Source organism: Centruroides vittatus, unplaced genomic scaffold (assembly GCF_030686945.1).
Source record: "Centruroides vittatus isolate TY-2023 unplaced genomic scaffold, ASM3068694v2 contig_1416, whole genome shotgun sequence".
NCBI lineage: Eukaryota > Metazoa > Arthropoda > Arachnida > Scorpiones > Buthidae > Centruroides > Centruroides vittatus.
In genome coordinates this window covers 778,648-800,082 of record NW_027120889.1, presented here as the reverse complement: position 1 = coordinate 800,082, position 21,435 = coordinate 778,648, and the positions used below count along the sequence as shown (strand labels likewise).

The window sequence follows — 21,435 nt, the reverse complement described above, 5'->3', positions numbered from 1 at the left end:
ACTTAAATTTTCTAGAATGAAAAAGTAGTCGCTGAAAAGGGTACACATTTCGTATGAGGGTCTGTTGCAATTTTATTTCAAGTTACAAAACTCTTCGTAGGCTCAAGACACCGTATTTGTTGTGTCTAATGGATAATACGATCCAGAGTTGTAGATGCCTTACTTTATCATTTAAATGAAACATTGTCTAGTGGACAAACTTTTCGATTGGTGGGCCAAATTGCGCTTAAATCGTAAGTAGGCAAGCCACCACTATTTTATACATTCCATAAACAAAACTTGTCAAATGTGATCGCGGCCCGGGAACTCCAGTTTGGGTACCACTGGTCGATGGCAATGAAAGCATTTTCTGATAGGAAAACTGCAGTATAAATTGACTCGAGATGTATATATATATAAAGTCATACGGAATTTCCGTAGACAATTATTTTACGAAGATTTTCATTTTAACTCGGATAACACACGATAGTTTGGAAATAATTACGGCTGACCTTAAATGACAGTGAAACATTTTTTCTTAGATTATTCTAATAAAATCAAATTTATGCTTTATTTTTCTATTATAAAATTGCAATATGAAAATTAAATGAGGAAAAGATATTCAGAAAAAAGTAACTTGAAATATAAGATTTGGGAAAACAGATTATAGCCAATAAAATCGCTTCGATTCAATGCCATTTTATTGGCTAGAAACTCTATTTGTTAACTTTGGCTTATAATTGTTTAACTCTGCCTTATCAATTAAATGATTTTCTACAATGGAAAGTGAATACAGATGGAATAGGTAATTTTATTTTTAAAGAATTATCGAAATTCAGCTTAACAAATGATCGAAACAAGTCTTTTTTAGCGTACTCAATGATATAGGTAGGCTATAGGCACCCCCTCATTGTCTACAAAAGCTAAGTTCCAACATGACACGATGGCGAAAACAGAGATTCTATGGGCAATAACGAATTAAGCGAAAAAGGGATATAAAACTAAGAAAGGTAAGTCCCTCACTCGCTTGTTGAACTGCAAATTGAAAATTGCAGGCCTGTAAATTCCCACCGGAGTCCGTCTACTGTCTGTCTGTCCTTCTTTAATGTCGAAAACGTAGTTAGATAGATGACTGGCATGATTCTATTGTTATCAGAAAAGTACGATGTACAGGAGCACTACGAAAATCGATATTTTAAAGTAAATAAATTAAAAATATAATTAAAAATTTCATGCTTCTATAGAAGAGAAATAATTAGAAGATTCCATATTACTTTTATTTTCAGATAATGCGTAATTCCAATCTAGCGTACTTATGGGAGTGATAAGGGTGTTGAATTCCACCCCAGAGGTTTTAGCAATAAAATTTAAACTAAAAACAGAAACTTCGTTTTAAAGAACAAATCTAAAATTACATTTTATTAATGAATAATTCAATCTATCATTTGTTATAAGAAAAAAAATAAATGTTTGGTTATCGATCGCTTGCTTATACTACGTGATTATGGGTTGTTCAAGAAGACAGATTAAAGTTTGTTCACGAAGTTTCCTTCTAGATGTATCGGAAACATTCCAGAACATTTGTTTCGCCGGAATTTAAAAGACGCTTAATTTTTCTTCATTCTCACTGTACTTTTAAGATCATTCTCCCAGATCACCCGCAGAGCAAAACCTTAGTTACATAACTGTTAATAATAGGCCACCAATGGCCAAATGAATAAAACCACTGAACACCGATTGTGGGCTCGCATCCAACCACTAGGCTGGTCACATAAAGTTTTCTTGTTTTCTTCACGTATCTAACACCTAATTCAGAATACCTATTTTCTGTAGAAAATCCTCCTGGAGATCGCTGAAGTGTGATGTTGCCTTATATCATTAATCAAATTAGTTATAACTGAAAATTTATTCATCCATTATAGAAGCAGCTTTTATGGTTAAAATTCCTTGTCAATGACGAGGAGAGAATTTTTATGCTGTTTTTCGTGATGAAATAAAAGTGTTTTCTCACAATAATCGCTGATTCTACATTTGAAATTTCATTAATTTAATTAATTAATTTTAAAAAACTCTCATATTATCAACCCTTTACTTTCCGTTCTCTTCTATATGAAATTTAATTATTTTTCTTTTAGTTCTTCGTCAATTTATATGAATAACGCAAAGAATTATCAAGTAAATAAAGAAAAGCATTCTATCAATTATCTGACCAAAAATTTTCCAATTATCATTTTTGGATATTTTTTGGGGATAAAGTAATTCATCTTGATTTTCATATAGATATATCGTATCTGTATTTTTTTCTTCTAGAAAAATATGATTAATAAGCAGAAATCTTGATAATTTTCCCGAAAAAATCTTCAGAATAAATTCAGGAGGATCGTAATCTTCCACATGTTGCAAACTGATGATGATTATTTCAAGAATAACGGCTGTTACGACGACATACATGGTGATATCGATGATATTCGCTGAAATAAATTAAATATATTTTAATTGTAGTAACGCTAACAACCAATTGATTAAAATTATTCACAATTTTCTATATTATTTTCGTAAATTACAAGATAAATATTCATAATTTTGTGAATAAAAAAAGTATAAACATATGTGTCCTCTGTGATATAAGAAAAATTTGATTTAAATTAAGTTTTAACTGTGATTGGTTGATTATATGAATTTCTTAATGCTTATTGGTTACTGAAACCAATCAGCTTTGAAATACGATCTTACTTATATCGCTGAGAACCTCCTGTGTTTTTCATTTAGTTTCTATTGAATTATGTAACTTATACTTTTCTTACCTATAAAAATTGACACTTTAAACACTAGAACAGATGATTCGACTGCAACTAGACCAACACTTAAAATAACCAATACGACACAGCCTATTGTTAACTTCTGTCTGACATCCGTCGGTATCCAAAACATACAAAATGTTAATAAAGTGGAGATAACTGAAATTATCCGTAGTAACTGTTGCTGAATAGTGGGTTGTCTTCTACTAAGTGATAAGGTCAAAATTGCTGAGGGATAAAATGATTTCGAGTGATTATATGCTCTTCGTCTCAAGTTACTATCTTCAATATTCCAATATGGATTATTGTTGTGCAAAAATTCCGTAAATGGTTTATCGAATGGAACTAAAATATCTACAGCATTTCCTCGTGAGACAAAATTTTCTAGTACAATTTTACAAGTAGCAGTATCAGTAGGATAATCATTGTATTTGAATGTGCATCTTCCAGTTAAGGATGTTGGTATGTACCAAACAACATTCCCATTTGGATATAATCTTACAGCAATTTTACTCTCTGTAAGCGCACTATTTGGATCTCTAAAAATAAAATACCTTTTTTGTTAATTTAGTAATAAAAAATTAGAAATTTATCACATTTTAATATTTAAATTTAATTAAATTACCCGCTTCTCATTTCGAAAATGTCGGGTTTCCATATTTCATTTGGAAGAATATTGAGTTTTTTAATGCCATTATACTTGCTTGGATCCCAAGTTAAAAAGAAATCAGTCCATATCTAATAGAGTTTTATAAATTAACTTATATTATAATTAAGTTATTAATAAAATAATTAAAATAGAATTTTTTTTACCAAACCAATAGCAACATCAATTAACATGGTCTGTTTTTCTTCGTTCTACATTCGTAAAAGTTCTATATTAATAATTTAGAATTAAGTTATAATATATATAATTATGAAAAATTACAATATTTAGAAATACAATTAAATCGTTTCTTAATGACGTTATTAAATATCACTTTTAACACTCTGTAGTCCATGATCTGTATTTGTGATTGAGTCTCGTCTTCTTACCCGACTGCACCCATTATGGAACTAGCCGAACCCGTGATAGGTATGGAAAACATGGCCTTTTATGCCCATACAGAAGAGTTTAATAAAATAAAATGAAATAAAAATCATGTTAATACCAACTCTAAATTTTCAAAAGAAATCTTTCATAACTCATGCATGCATACTATATAATAATTATTACAAAATGGGGTTCTAATTTCTGAATTTTACGATAGAAATTATATAATTTTGGCTTAATTTCACCTCTGATTTCAAGATATGGACATTGAAAATGTTTCTGTTTGAAAAAATAATGCTGTATTTTTTGAGAAAACCAACAATTCCATTTTAATTAAAATGAATGACTGTATTTTACATTATAAACACATGGAAGAAAATAAACAGACGGGAAGACATGACGTTTTCGTTTCCTCCCTGTGTCCAACAACCCTAGTTACATTTTCGGATATTTCAGCCATATTAACTTATAATACACTTATAACCTATATATACAACTTATATTTCATTGTAGTTATACATAGCAACTGCACATAAAACAAGCACTAGTGTCGATTGGATAAAACCATTTAACACTGGTAGTTCAATGGTTTTATCCAATCGACCACCGGTGATCACGAGTTACCATTTCGCTAAAGAGCTGACCGCGTGCAGTTTTTTTTGGGGGGGGGTTTCTTCACGTTTCTAATAATAAATAAGAATCAGTTTTCCGTAGAAAGTTCTAATTTATATTAAGATAAAGGTAAGAACAATTTTGAATAATTTTTAAGTACATTTTAAACCTTAAAAAATGTGGAAAAAACCATTCTATGTCTCACGAAATCGCATTACAAGACGTTAAACACTTAATGAGGTGCAGGATGCCATGCGAATGAGAAATAAAAAGATTATTAATACGAAAATTCGAATAAAAATTTAAAAATTTTATGTAAAATATTTTAAAAATTACTCAAATTATGTGAAAACACTTACCACATCGAGAACGTATACAAGAAATATATCAACATGCACTTGCGTGACGTTTGAATGATATTTCACAGGACGTGTGCGTGCATCATAATCCAATTTCAAATCGTTTCTTAATTTCTTATAATAGTTAATTAACGTATCGTTCTTTACATTTTCTGAATTAATTTCTGTAATTACAACATGTATTAAATTTTATAAAAGAATATATTTATATATAACAGTAAAAACTCACTTTTAATTGCCAGAAGAAAAGTACTTAGAAAAAGTATCCAACATATAAATTTAAACATTGTTCGATGAAAATGAAACACTTAAATTCGTTAAGTAAAATGTCTAACTCCCCTCGAAAGTAACGTTAGAATATCGTTGAAGGAAATCAGCTGAAGGTAAATGACATCGATATGGTAATTTGAGTAGCATTATTTTTGTTTTAAATCGGAATATAACTTTATTCTAAGAGGAAAATCTTGCTTTAAAATATTGATATATGTAGTTTAAAAATTGTTAATTTTATATTATTTATGCAAATTTATAAGTACAGTGCTTGCATACATAAGAAACAATTCATTATTTAATTCACCATAGAGTTTCTATGGAAAAGTGGCTTCTATTTATTTGATAGACAGGTGAATAAAGCCAGAAAACTTCCACGTGGCAACGGAATTTGGAGGAAAATTATATGATTTTCCCTTAACTATTAAACAATTTCTCGCAAAAAACAACAAAAATCCTATCAAGTCTCACTTATTTCATTACAAAGAGCCTCTCTTAGGCTATATTTAACATATCAAGAAATATAACAAAAAATTAAACAAATTAAATATCTGCAATTGTTCCTTATCGTCTGCTTTAAGGCGTATTTTAATATAGTACACCACGCTTTTAAGACCCAATTAGTTATTGAAAAATCATTGTTAAATAAATCGTCGTAAAGCGAGCAGTCAAACACCCATAAGTTATATATTATAAATAAAGATTACGTACATGGAAATAGTTTAATCTGTAATTACAGCGACCGTACGTCCTTTATTTAAGAGGATCTTATAAAATAAAATAAATACATAAATAAATCTAAAGGACAGAGTGTTGAGAAAAAGGACTTTATTTTATCACTCTGACCTTTAGATTTACAGGAAATCCTCGTTAATTCCAACTGGAATAGTTCGAAATTCCAAGTGAAAATTCTGTTCGAAATGTGATATGCGTATATTACGTATATTATGAGTAATTCATTCGTTTAGATCGAATTGCCTCCATGCTATAAGAAAACAATAGACTAAGAACAACTCGAATCTGGTCACTATGGCATTGCTTTTACAGTAACCTTACTCATGGACTATCCTTTTTTTCTTATCTCATAAAGCACAGCTAGTTTTCAGCTACGAGTGGCAGATTGAGATATTTGTAGGGCTCTAGGCTACTACATTTGTATGGCTACTTACTACTTTTTGGACCACTTTAAAAGTAATTTGCGCTATATTTTGAGGAATTCTTTACTTTTCATAAAATCTATCTGGCAACTGTCAGATTCTCGCCAGACAGGTGCTGTTTATTGGCCATCTCTGTGTGATATAAAGTAATCTTAATTGTTGAAATCTATCTGAAAAACAGTAGATCTATGAATTCCATCGTCGTTCGTCCGACGTCGATCTGTCCTTCCTTAATCTCAAGAATGGTGGTAGACAAATAAAAGTCGAAAACAGATGTGGCAAATTTGGGGGCACGAGGCCCGAATAACTGTATAGAAACGACCAGTCTACATCGGAAGTTACGTGAAAACAATTCAAAATTGTTCTCTCAACTTACATAGATGACCGGCTCGATTCTATTGTTATTAGTAAAAGTATGATGTACAGGAGAAAAACACTACAACTTTCAGATGGAGAACATGTATTTTAAATTGAATAAGTTAAGAAATGAATAAGATTATACGGCCGTGATGATGTCACAATAAATAATTACTCGTTGACATTACACTTACTCTAAATATGGCGGCTAGCTTAACAATTGAGTTCATATACATGTATCTGTATCAGCAAATATCGTGGCATTACAGTTTATATATAAAGTGCATAGAAATTAATTATGAAGATATTCTATACTCCATTCTTCATCTGTGTGCAACACGAAGTTATACTGTATAAGATAAAAACTTCAAATGTTTTATCGTTAATCTAAATTAATTGAAAATATCAGAAGACTTATCGACCAGAATTTGATATCAAACACGTAGTTTTGTTTTTTCTTGTGGAGATAAATTTGGTTTTACAATCATTTACGTTATTCAATATCTATATAAACGTGCAACAAGTTGTAGAAAACATGATTTCATTTGGTATAGCGGACTAACGAAGGGGGTGAGAACAAATACGCATCCACTGTTAAGTACGGATTAATTTAAAGAGCTGTAAACTATTTTTATTTTATTATAGAATAATTTGATTATTTCGTGTTTTTTTTATTTCAGCTAATAATAAAATTTACTCTGAAAATCACCATTCTAATTAATGGCAGTAAGTAAATCTATGTTACTATACGAGCAATTATTTATTGAGGAGTCTGAATAATAATTTTTAATTTATTTAATTTAAAATATATGCTCTCCATCTCAAATGAGTAGTGTTTTCCTCCTGTACATAGTAATTTTCCATGCAATAGAGCCATGCCGGTCATCTATTAACTGCTTTCCCGGGAAATATTTGAATTGAAATAACGTGACTTCCGGTGTGCATCGGAAATTCGTTATTTGGTTTAGATATACCTTCACCTACTGTTTTCATACCTTTTTTCTTCTATTATCTATCTAACTCCATTCTCGATATTAAGGAAAGACAGTCAGAGAACAACAGTGAGATTTATAGTGTACAAATTTTTCGAATTGCAGCCTAATTATATATTTCTGTACTTTTAATATATTTTTGTACTTTAAAATATTTCTTTCCTTTGTTTCAACGCCTGAAACGTATATAAATATATGCTTGTATGTAATATACTGTATATTATTTTGTTTAACGATGTAATACAGTCGAAACCCGTTTATACGTTTTTCGAGGGAAATGAAGAAAATATCTTGAAAGTGAAAAAATGGTGTGAGTGGAAGTGCTCCTCAAGCAGGAAGATACACTAATTAATACTGTATTATATACGTGAATGGAAAAGTGAAACAGGAAAATGAAGTCATGTTGTTTTACAAAATTGATCAGCCCATCGGCAAATTTTCCCTCTGTTATATACATTATAACAGCCCGAAAAGTAGAAGTAATTTTGTAGAGTACCGAAAAATGTGAGTTATTTAAGCGAATACCCCATTCTAATCCTGTAACATAACAAAATGTAGAGTTTAATCATGATTTGCGTGCGCGTAAATACACTGTAACGATGTGTATGGTAGGTGTGAGATCATTCAGCTATCCCTCACACCCTTAACAAAAATATAATTAAAATATCAGCGTTTATTGGTTATATTTTTGACACTGGATACCAAATTAGTATAAAGTAATTTCAAAATCATTCTAATCACATTATATTTACTGTATATTGAGTAAAATATAAAATTAATTTTACAGAATTAATTTTTTTTCAATTTTATCCAGGGATCAATTAAATATTCTTCAAGCTTAACATGTGGAAAATATTTACCGGAACTTATACTCTGTAAACACTGAATAGCACTTATGTACACTCCGTGTAAGATTTATTTCATGGTATACCTTTAATTGTTTATGTTAATCAAGATGTTAATTTTCGATAATGTAATCGATTAATAAATAATCTGTGTTTCTCTTATATTTGTAAATATTTTCATTTTTTTTTTTATCATAAAATTAGTTTAAGCAATTTAATTTTTACCCAAAACACAATATCAACCAACCGACAGATTGTTAAATTCATAATAACCCAAACGTTATTGATCAATTTGTAAGAGTTTGTGCTTGTCATAAGAACAAAATAAGTGTAGATTTTAGATGAAAATTAAAACTAAACAATAATAATAACTTCTTCGTAAATGGTGTTACTAATATAATTAATCTTCATTACAAAGAAATTCTGGGAATTGGTTCCCTATTTTGATTTTACTGAAGCTCAGAAAACCACACGTGGCTGGTCCGTTGATCCAAAACGAAATATCAGCATTTAGTTGTTTTATTCATTCGACCCAAAGAATAAATCTGAGAAAAATACATTTTAAAAATATTTCTGATTTCTTCTGCTGGGTGAAGTTAGTGACAGAAAATAAATTCCATTTAAGCCACGGAACCGTCGTCAAGGTCTCACCCTTCTCCGCGGGTTTTTTGTTTGTCCAGAAACCCCGTAATGTCTAGGCAGCATCGACATTACGGGAAAAACTGGAATCACGCCATTTCCAAAACACAAATGTTGATAATGGATTTGAAAGTTTGTTTAAAATAATTATTGTAGATTGGAATGATGCATCATACGACCAACCAGTGGCGTGCCGTGACATTTGATGATAGGGAAGCTGTGTTTCTGTAAGAAGCCGACTTACAGGGGCAATCAATTAATTGCGCGTCAGGGCCCGTTCGTATTCGTTTGTTCGATAAACCAGTAAAAACCGTATACTTCTTTAAATGTATTTTTAATAGATTATCCGACGTACTTAGTAAATAAGAAAGTTCAATATAATTAACTCCGTTATTAGATTCAATAAATTCACTACGCCCTCTAAATGCCAATTCTCGCTTTGAGAAAAAACATATAACTTCTATTAATTTAGATATATCCATTAATCGTAATTATCTTGTTATAATTTTCAATATTTATTTTATATTGTCTACCAATGTTAAATTCTATTCCGCTTTGATTTCCAAATTGCTTCAATTTTACGAAAGAATCGTCATTTGTCATAAATTTTATCGTCAAAATGTCGAAATTTTTTTGACGACGTATTTATATTTAATTTAGGCATTGGTCTTTCTCTTTTAATAATGTTTTCTTTTTCATTATATGGTCTCGAATCAAAACTTTTTTAAAATAAATTTTTGAATCACTAGCCACGATATAACCCTCACCACCCGGTCGCCCCATTGTGGGCCTGGCCGAACCCATAATGGGCCTACTAAAAGAGGCCCTCTTAGTGCCCACAGGGCGGAAAGAGTTAAAAAAAAAAAGCCACGATATAAGGGCTAAAATTAAAATTATAAAAAAAAACTTACTTAGTAAAACAAAATGTGTGATGAATATACATGCTTAGTAAAAAAAATTCTTCAATTGTATGAATATACTTTTAAAGAAACTTATAATTAAATATAACTTTGTGAAGAAACGTACATAAAAATAACAAAATATTCTTTACTTTTTAAATCTTAAAACAATCCACTTAGGCCTACAAGTTAGTGAAATAGCACCCTACGAGTGGCTAATGAATGGAATCAGAGACGGTCCGGGTAGGTGTGTGCGTGCCAAATCCCGAGGGTGCCGATACCGGTCAATGTCAAATGCCTCTTTTGTCGCATCACTAGTATATATCAAAGGACGCGACAAGGTTGTTGTAGATTTTAAACGTTTCTCACCATAGCTGTAAAAATCTGACGGCCGGATGGCCGAGCGGTAAAGGTGGCAGCCTACCGCTCTGGGGGACCCGGGATCGAATCCGAACGGGTCGAATAATCCCAGGAATTTTTCGGGGGGTGGTCCGTTCGGATATGTCGGGCCCCGTCCCTCACCACCCGGTCGACCCATTGTGGGCCTGGCCGAACCCATAATGGGCCTACTAAAAGAGGCCCTCTTAGTGCCCACAGGGCGGAAAGAGTTAAAAAAAAAAGCTGTAAAAATCTAAATATGTTAAACTTAACAGATTGTCCGTCGTTCGTTTTCAAACTAATTCGTTTTAGAACCAAGTGTTCACGGAAATTTCCAAAATTTACAACTTTTCGGTCACTCTCGTTGAACTGGAAAAATTTCTGTCTTTATTACATCTAATATTATGAAGAGATTAGACCCCACTGTACTCGGCAAGAGATTGGTTCGGTTAAGCTTCTGTTTAAGTAAAATTTCGGCTCTTTCATCAGGGTTTTATATATGTTTTTAATTCCCTAATCGCTTAATTATTTAACTACTTAAGTAGAAATAAGTCGAAACCAGTTACTTTGTACCTGAATATCTGTAGTCTTGGGAAAACAGTAGAAAGACAAATTTTTATGACAATGGATATATAACTCGTAAATTTAAGGAAAATAAATTCTAGAGCTTTTTTTTGTACCATTGTACGTCTCATTCATTAAATTTGGTTGTAAATGATGCTGCCAAAGTAACAGCTAATTTTTAACACTGTACTAGAATTGTACACGTTTTTTCTTCATTCCCTTATAGATGGGACGTACTGAATCGTAATATCACCGGTTTAACATTGAAATCCGTAAGTAATATAAGATGGGAGAGCGGAATAAACGCAGAATAAATATATCAAATATTTTAATGGGTTTTTTTTAAAACTCCTGTCAACTATACAGAACTATCATAAAAACGTGCCAGTAAACTCCTATCGGTTGGGTTAAGTTATAAATCTAGTCTAGAGTGGGCAACCGTTTTTATAACATGGGCCAGAATAAATTTTACGTTTTTTCCCGCGGGCCGTAGTAGTCAATTGACGCCTTCTTGTGACTTGTAATTTTTTTAGTCTGCAAATATGAAATAAAGAAATAAAAAGTTAATTACTACATTTATTTTTCTTATCGTTTTCGAAAATTACAAAGAATTGGAAAAAATCCAATTTAATAATCTATTAAAGATCTCGCGGGCCGAATAGAAACTTTTCGCGAGCCGTAGCTGGCCCGCGGGCCGGGGGTTGCCCGCCGTTGATCTAGTCTGCTCATGATTCACATAATCGGGCGAGGTTGGCCGAATATCTAGCAGGCGGCTAACAGCCCAGAACCGCTCCGGGATATAAAATGCTTTATGCGTGTGTTGCTTCTACCAGCAAAACCGTGACGTTGGTGCTCTGTAAAGCGCATACGCCAATGCCTATAATCTGGCTGCTTGGAAGTTGACAGGCAGGCGGCTAACAGCCCACAACCGCTCCGGGATATAAAGTCGGACTCTTTACGCGTGTGTCGCTTCTACCAGCTAAACCGGGTGAGGTTGGTGCATTGTAAACCGCATGTGCCAATGCCTATATAATCTGGCTGATTAGAAACTGACCCGGTTTCGACATTCTTTCTGCCACCGAATTATTCGAATATACAATAGCAATCTTATCGTTTTTTTCACATGTAGTATAGAAATTTGTAAAAGATACATAATGCAGTTATAATAAAATATTAATTTTAATTAATTCAAAGTACGTTAAAATATGAAAATTTATATTTTATAAAATACAAGGGAAGGTCATTGGAAGGTGGAAGCGGCGCTTCCATCGCTCCCAATGACGGAACGCCACTGCGACCAACACTATACACTTGCTTCTGATGGCTTGGTTACAGGTTTCTGCACATTTTATATTTACTAAAGGATTAGAAGGCCTCGACCTAAAGGTATAGCCTTGGAAAAGGAAAGATCAAGAGTTATAGTAGAAGTGAGAAGAGTGAAGAGAATAGAAAGGTAGATAGGAGAGTGTGAAATATGACGTCTCAGAGCGCCTGCCGAGTGCCATTTATTAAATACAAAAAAGTACAAATAGCCAAAATACACTAGTATACAGACTAACTGCCTTCGTTTTGAGGCAGTAAAAGCTCCATTATGGCTGACTTGCCTTGGAGCTCAATAAACATATTCGCGCGAATGTACAACCCGATTGGGAGAAGGACAGACAAATCCTCCATGCCTTGGGAGGGAACAAAAGAGAACAATCGTATGTACAAAAAACAGTCCGAAACCGGGCGAACTGGCCCTTAACAACTACTTTGCCAAAGGGTCTGCACATAAACAAACGGGTATGTACTGTATTGTACATCCCATAACAAGGGGGAGAGAACCTCCATGGTCTTGCAGGGTACATAAACGCGAGCGACAAATACTCCCGTGAAGAGACCAGGGACAATGACATGGATCCAAGACCAGTGGTGCATAACACAAGGGTGGTATACAGAATAACTGCCTTCGTTTTGAGGCAGTAAAAGCCTCCACCCTTGTGAAGGCTCACACCTTAAAACAAAGAGCAAAAAACAGTGCCACAATTTATGCCCGTTGACAAGCCTACCCCGAAACGCCGTGAAGCGCAGACAGTATTAGGGGCAACCAGAGTCTCAGAGCAAACTTTCACAGATGCCAAGCCGGAGTTGATTGATACCAGGAGGATCGGTTACCTGGTGGATTTCAAGATGTCTGTTGCCCTGATGAAGCTTTCGAAAGCCTGGAGAGTCCTATGATTGGTAAGGAAATCTTTCATCTGGCAAGGCCAATGAAAGCCAACATCAGTCAGACTGGCTGACAGAAGCCTTCTTTCTGCTTTATATTTTGAACACAAGAAAATTATGTGCTTTGCATCTTGGTCCTCATCCATGGAGTGGAAGCATTTTGCATCCTCTTTATTTAGAAACCGTTTCAGGTATGCTCGAAAGTTTCCATGGCCCATTATGAATTGTGAGGTGGCCAAGTTTGGCTGGTAGAAGTTCTTAGTTTGTCTGTCCATAACACTTGGTAGAAACTCGAAGGCGTGTCGGCCCGTATCCCCTAATTCCCACCGGCGTTGCCACGGTTGTATTATGATGTTGTTTAACTTGTACTAAATAAGACTTGTTGAAAGAATGCTTAGTGAGATGGGCATGTCCAACTTCGCGGCCCTTTTCGCCAACAGGTCTGCCCGCTTATTTCTGCTAACTTCTGAATGGCCTTTAACCGTTACCAGTTAAAGTAAATTGTCACTCCTTTTCTTTGGAGTGCTTCCAGAAGATCGATAGTTTATTGAACAATAGACAGTCTTGTTCGTAACCGTTTGAATTGAGCAAGTGCTGTTTTGCTGTCACTGAATATATTGATTGTCTTATTGTGAAGTCTTGGGTTCTCTTTTATGTAATAGAGAGCCCTGAGAATGGTCAGGCTCTCCGCCTGGTTAATTGAGCAGCGCTCTTTGAGTTTGTAATTAGCCTGAAAGATGGACCTGTCATACTTGTTATACACCACCACAGCACAACCTACACCTACTGTTGACTTTGAGCCATCGGTGAAGATTTTGTACCCATTGTAAAGTTTCTGCACACAATCTCCTATGGCAAGTTTCTTTTGGACACAATATATATATACTGTAATATTTACGTATCGCATGGCGGATGAAATACTCTTCCAAGCAGTTAAATTAAGTCTGTACCTGAAATAAAAGTGAAATCATAAGTAATAAATCAGCAATACGCTAATTATGGACACATACTTCCCTTTTTCCCGTTTAACTACTTGAAATCTGAAAATAAAAGGATTTCACATTAATAATAACTCTTGCAATAGGGGAAAAAAGTGAAATCTACTCCGCACGCGGCGCTAGTATCGACGAGGTTGTAAACAGACTAAGCGATACGTTGTCGGTTCTAAAGTACGATTTGTTAATTCTTTAAACAAAAATCCAATAATTATTTTAAGACTGGGTAATGGCTGATGGAGGTTTTAACATTCAGGAATAACTAATTACTAAAGATGTTGTGGTAAATATACCCACTTTTATGAGAGGAAAAGCACAGCTGAGCAGCAGTTTGTCATCTCGAGACAGAAAAATATCTAGTAAAAGAATACATATTGAACGTATTATAGGAATGGCTCGTACTGTACATAAAAAGTTTTGAAGCAACCCATGCATCCGACAGTAACCAAACTTGGCAGTGAAATTATATTTATATGTTTTATGTTATGCAATTTTAGACCATGCATTGTTGGCAGAGATTCTTAATTTGTTTCACTGTTAGTCTAGCTCTCTATTAATACCGTATATAAATTTTTTTTCCATTCTAGACCCTAGCCTAATTTAAGTTTTCCATCTATAGTATTTTTAAATTTTTGTCTGTTTATAAATTCTAAGATTAAGAATGTATACTATCATACACAGGAAGGTCTTCATTGTGGAACTTCAATTCAAAGTAATATAGTGGTTTTAAAATTTGTACTATAGTTGAATAAATACTTGTAAGCTAATAAAAGAATTTTAATCTTTAAAACAAAATCTCTTTTTATTATTTAAAAAAATTCACACTATACACCATCTAGAAAAATTTTACATAAACTCAAATTGTAAAATAACAATTAGCTCAATTATTTTATAAACTTAATGTTTATAAAACATTTTTTTTAAAAAAGAACTGGCTTAATATGCTCATGGAAAAACATAATTAGTGTTTCAATCATGTCTGCAATGAATTTATTATCTCTTGGAATGATACAAACTTTGAAGTCACTTTTTGTGTAAATAAACAGATGAGCAACTTGTCTATTTGTCACTGCTAATCGTCCTTGGATTTGATGAAAATAATCATGATTCCGTTTTAAAGTAATTTTGTCATCAGTACATTCCAAATATGGTATCTTTAGCACATTCACAGGAAGTTTAAAACTGGAGTAAGGACATTTAACTTCTAATATTTTATCATCATCCACTAGCCCATCTGGACTTGCAGCTAAGAATGGGTATTTTGAATGAAGAAACATGCCACATTCTTTCACAGGAGTATTTACAAAAGAATATGTTTCAATTGCTTTTTTTTTTCATACCTTAAGCTGTGAGAAATTGCCTTACTTTTTATTGGCCTACTTGACAGTAATGAGCCACACAATTTTAGTCTGTTTGTTAATTTTAATTTACAAACTTTTCCAAAGTTTGAAGATGTCAAATGCAACAAATGTTCCTTCTTCCAAACTGCACTTTTTCATTGTAATCTGGTCTCTTTTTCCAAATGTTTTATGTACTCCCTACTTGCTTCAGTTACATGTAAAGCACTTAAACACATTTCAGACATTGTGCTTTTGCAATCATGATCTGACTCTAAAGCCCTCATGTTTGCTGGTTGCCTTAATTACAATATCGGTATTGCACAACCACTTTGCATGTTCATTGCCAAATTAATAACAAAGTTTGTATAATCAGGGATTGTACTACCAGATGGTCTGGGGGTCAAATTTTATGTCTTCCAATCATTTTCTTTTCATTCCTTTCTTCTTAAATAAATGAAATGGAAGCTCACTAGCCTTAACTGGGGAACCTTTATGTTGGCAGGTAGGCTGATGGAATGTTTGTAGAACCTGTGTGCATGTTTTGTGACACTTATATGTGCCTGTTCTTCCATATTCTTCTATTGCCAATAGTGTTACACATACATGTTTGCAATACGCTTTAGGCCCTTTACCTGCTGTACATTCACATATTGCATTTTCTATAACCCCATCATCTGTAATTACTAAATCTGTGTAAATCTGTTCCCCTTGGTTAATTCAGATTTTACATTACCTTTAAAATATAAAAAATGTTTCTCTTTTGTTCCTCTTATTATCAATATTAATAAGAATTCATTAAAATACATCTGCACAGCAGACAGTGGCATTCTTTGATCTGACATCTGCATGTAGGCATCAATTGTCTCTATAGTCAAAACTGGTATTTGTAAACTTGGAGAGAGATCCTTATATTCAGATGAATCAGGAAGTTTGAATTCAGGAGAGCTATCACAGGATATAGAAAAATTATGAGTTTTCTGATTCCTCTCATATGCCAGTAACCTGAAAATTATTGTAAACAAGTTTAATAACTAGTTAACATATGATCACCAATATTTTATTTAGTTTTTTCTGTCTCATTGACAGGAAAGGCAAAAATTATTATTATATATTATATTCTTACCTTAATATATTACATATAATATAAAAATAAACAGTATAAGGTAACTGAACAGTATTGACAAGCACCTAAATATGGCATATATATAGTGTATGCCAGATTTAGTAAAAGAAAATGGGCAAAAATTCACTTGTACAAAAAGTTTATTGGTGAAGAAATTAGTCTTATTGCATTAAATTATTGAAACAAGAAGACTTGTGACCAATAAAAAAGACATTTTGATTATATTTATTTTAAATACTCCGAATATTGTTTTCTCTTGGTAAAAGATTAAGATATGTATCTCTTATATTGTCTTAGAACTTCATAGAAAGTAGTTTTGTTTGTGTTGATTGTTGTTCTAAATTACAGTGATAACCTATTGGTACAGTTAACATTTCAGATACTGGTATAAATTGGTTATAATATGTCAGGCTCAGTACATGACCATATTCCAAAGGAAAAAAAAATTTATTTTAATTAAAGTTTTGACCTTATGTATTGGTTAGACAAATGTGAAAGGAATCAATGACAACTTTACTGATCTTTAAATGTTTTTATCGACAAAAAATGTGCATTTTGTGAAATCTTATCCTTAAAACTTTCATCTACTGGTAAGTTACCTTATCATGTAATAGTTATAAGGACTTGAAATTATAAATGTAATAATTAACGATAAAAATATAGATGTAGATTATTTTAACTTACCTTTCTATTAAATCGGCTTTTCTACCAGCTAACTTGGCATTGTACTTTTTTAATTCTTCCTTTAATTGTACCGTTGTTAACCTTCCTAAAAAATATTTTCGTTCTTCCATTATTATAAAGTAAGCTATCCTTCGAACGGAACAGCTTGTTTACAACCGTATCGATATGTGCGACACCTATGTCACGTGATCACTTTTTTCCCCTATTATCAAAGATTGGATTTACACTTATCTTTTTGTCATAAAGGCATCGCTTATCTTAAATTTCAAATATCGAAAGCAAGAAACACGTAATGGGAAAATCTCGTAGCGGATATTAAATCTGAAGATGAATTTTCCACAAGAAAGAATTGTAACAAACGGGATTCATTGTTACTTCATATTCATTTCTGAAGCATTGTTTCAATTCAATTGTTATTTCTAATTACGCGGTTGTTAAAATAAAATTACTTAAATGTGACATACATAAATAAATTAAAATAAATAAATTAAAAATTTTAAAATATGATTTTATTTTTTAAAATATCACATTGCTTTTGTGTTTTCGAATGCAAGTCTCGTAAATTACATAGTATACATGCAGAGAAGATTCACGTGATGAAGAAAAGTTGTTCCAGGCCGGCGCCAAATTACAAAAGAAAAACTATGGTGTCTCGAAAGAAGAATGTTAGTGTAATTTAATGTAAAATAAATGTAAATGTTATACAATTATATGAGAAAATGCCGAAAAGTAATGTCAGATTTTTAATAATCGCGAAATACAGTAGACCCCCTATAACACGGTAGATATGTCCCGTGTTATATGAATTCCGTGTTGTACGAGTCATTTACGTTTTACAAAAACATGAGCCGTTCACAGCCCGGTACTTGTGCAGTTTAGGGGGTATGGCTGTTTGAAAATTTTTCTTCCATAAAATTAATCGATTCTAGACTAATTTGACTCGAACATTTCCAAAACATGCATAATTTTTTTGGGAATAATCCATATAAACTTTGCTATAAACAAGAAATTGTAGGAATACTTACCGAGTGTTGCCGAAAATATGTGAAACGGGGGTCCGAAAGTGTCGTAACCCCTCACTCGATTGTCACCAATATGTGAAACAGGGAGAGATCAGGAGAAAGTCGTATCTCCCGTTTCCGGTTTACTTGTCAAGGATGGCTGTTCGTTTCTGATCGTTACGCGTTACGCGTCACGCGAGTGGATAGGAGGGAAGACGGATGGGGTCGACGATAAGGCGAAGCGATATTCGAGACACAGAGGAGACCATTTAACAATAAAAACAAGATTTATTAAGATATAACAATGGACACAACTACAAATATCTAACCAATTTCCCTAAGACGCATAGGGTTAGAGAGAGAGAGAGAGAGAGCTTACATTTGCGGTTCATACCTCATTTTAGTTCCTTATGGCGTTAGAACTTGGTTATTCTGGATGTGGAGAGTAGTATCCAAATTAGGCACAGTTTTATATATTCGCGACTTAGCGCGGAGACGTTCGGAGAAGGTCCGAGTCGGGGACGATGAGCGACGGCGGTTTGTCCGGCAGATGATAAGAGACTCCCCCGAGGGGGTGGAAGGAGTGGCTTTTATAGTTTTTGCCTGGGAAATTAGGTCACGTGATCGTAGGTGAATGACGATTTGTGTCATAGGTGTTCCCGGGATTCAAAATATATGACGAGTTCTAACGGTAACCATAAACTAAGGCTGCAAGATGAGCTGGATCTAGTCAAGAACAAAGGACTGTTGACAGTAATACGGCCGGGGATGCATAGTTTCGCGTCCGGGACCGTTTTTAGACAGGATGTTTATACGAAGGGAAAATTCTTAAATCGAATTATTATAAAAAAAGTGGATCTGATAAAAGTCAGATCTCACAGTGCACCTTTTGAAGATGCCATTGTTTAAGCTTGTTTTTGTCGCGGAGCTGTTCATCGAATGGCGGACGCGTTTCCTGATAAGTTATTCTTTCTGCGAAAAATTCGCTAAACCTTGGAGACATCATTAACAGAAATATAATTTGTACGGCCGTTGAATAATAAATGTTTTTTAGTAGGTCCGCTGCTCGTTTAAACTCAACGGTTTGTGCAATGTCCACGATTGGTGCAGATTCGATCAATCCTGTCAAAGATTGTCATGGCCGACTCGTGTCTGCACAGTCGGCCATGGCAATCTCTCTCATTCTTTCAGCGTGTTATACGAACACGATCGCAATTTTTCCGCCGTGATATACGAATCCGTCTTATATGAACCCGTGTTATAGGGGAGTCTACTGTAGTTACTTTTTTGGTGTGGTCATCTTAACATATAATCTAGGTATGTCCCGGGGTTTCTCATTTTCCGATCTTGCCCTTTCGATTCAATTGATATGATTGGAGTCGCGTTTAATACATTTAAGAGAAGACGGATGCTATGTGTTTTTTCACCGGTAGCCTGGAAGATTCGTAGTTCGTTTTCGAAATTGCAGTACTTCTTATGCTCTCTAGTATTCTTGAATTGTCCCCCACGGCTGTTTTAATAGCGGCATCGAGCTTATAGTTCGATAATTCGGCAATTCGTTTGGCTTTAATAATCAGGTTTATGAAGAAAAACTCAGTACTTGCACACTTCGTGCTAGTTTTTACCCATGCCTAATTTGCACAACCTGGCGTTACGCAATTATTGAAGCTACTGGGCATGGTTAAAAATTAAGACAGCTTAAGCACAATTGTTCCAGATATTATACAGGTTCAGACAAGTGAAGAATTTTCAGAGTTCTACCACAAATAAGCTACGTATTGATCATTGGTGACCAGTGGTGACATGCCAGTAGGTTTAAAATTAATAAATACAAATGTATTCTGACAGTTTGTGAGTTAATTATACTTTCTATTGGCAAAATTTTCTCAACCTTAACAGAAAATAAGAAAAAAGTAAACTTTTAACAAATTTGCGGGATTTCCCGGGATATTTCTCGGGTTAAAAAAACAACCGAGAGGATCTCGTTTGAGAACCCCTAGTTTGACGTATGGATTTTATGAAACATTAGAAACGTGGGTGTAAAAAGGAATTACAGTATAATTTCTGTAATCCGGCAAAAATCAGAACAGTGGTATCGGATTACTGGATTTTACATATATGTATTTTATGTGCTGTATAGTAAAAAACACGCTCGGTTCACATATTTGGGTATCATATTATAAATCGTGAAACAATTTCAACATTGTTCTGCCGACTTGCAACAAAGAACTAGCGACCGGCAGTATACGGTCTCTGTTACATGCATTGACAAGCGGTAACACGAAAATTTCACTTGCGCTGTGTCGGAGTGTCGGATTGGCTAGCGACAGACTATAAAACCTCCACGGTAGTTCGTTGTTTTAGTGTGGCCGAGTGGACTCTGTCTCCGCTGATAATGGCGGTGACCAGACCCTAAACACCGGAGTTCGATCGGGGGTTCACGCCTCACTCGGACGAGCTGGCAGCGGGAGTTTTTTCCGGGTTTTCCTCCTTGCTAATGACGCCTGAATAGGGGCCAGCTTTCCCCCAAGTCCTCCCGGAAGGCATTTCTATCTCCCCTTCTCGCGGTGGCCGTCTCCTAAAAGGCCGGCTTTGGTTGCGTCCGTGACCTCTCTGCCGTCTTCTATAAGGCCGTTTCTTCGGTCGCTGAGCGATCACTCTGCTGTTTCTTCTCAAGTAAAAAGCCAGATATGAGCTATACACTCCTCTAGCTCACCAAGAAATTAGAAATTGTTTTAGTGTTAAAAATTAAATTATAAAATTTGCGCAAAGTAATGTCGGAACGAGTGGAAAGATTGTAGTAAAAGAGATTTGAATAATCGATCAATTAATTTACATATTCGTGAGCAGAGAAGAGCCTCAAGAAAAGGTCGACTCTTTTCACGTAAATTTTGTTGTGTGCGAGGGTATGCGAAAAAGACTTAACTGCAACTGCAGACGATCAGTGTGCTCGTGGATCAACATGTGCCTCTGTTGAAAGTATATATGGCCGACTTGCCTGGACTGCCCTTAAACACGCGATTGGCTTAGCGGAGAGAGCGACGCGACTCCCGATCATCGCGCGATCGCCGAATAAACTATGATAACTTTTTTATTCTTCGTCTCCGGTCCAAAGGTAGGGTAGGCTATCGTTGAACTCGTCTCGGTCCCCTCAGTTCAGCTGTATACTCAAAGTCCCAAAATTCCATAGGTGGTAATCTAT

The 21,435-nt window shown here is 34.1% G+C and overlaps 1 protein-coding gene across 1 annotated transcript; it reads right to left on the bottom strand.

Moving 5' to 3' along the window:
- Positions 1-2,071: 2,071 nt before the first annotated feature.
- LOC136968229 (acetylcholine receptor subunit beta-like) lies at positions 2,072-5,147 on the bottom strand. The gene is made up of 6 exons (XM_067262207.1): positions 5,011-5,147; positions 4,782-4,945; positions 3,591-3,635; positions 3,403-3,515; positions 2,784-3,316; positions 2,072-2,450 (listed from the first exon to the last, which is right to left on the bottom strand). Exons 1-6 carry the CDS (start codon positions 5,066-5,068, stop codon positions 2,122-2,124), a joined length of 1,242 nt encoding a protein of 413 aa, XP_067118308.1. The 5' UTR covers positions 5,069-5,147; the 3' UTR covers positions 2,072-2,121.
- Positions 5,148-21,435: the final 16,288 nt, after the last annotated feature.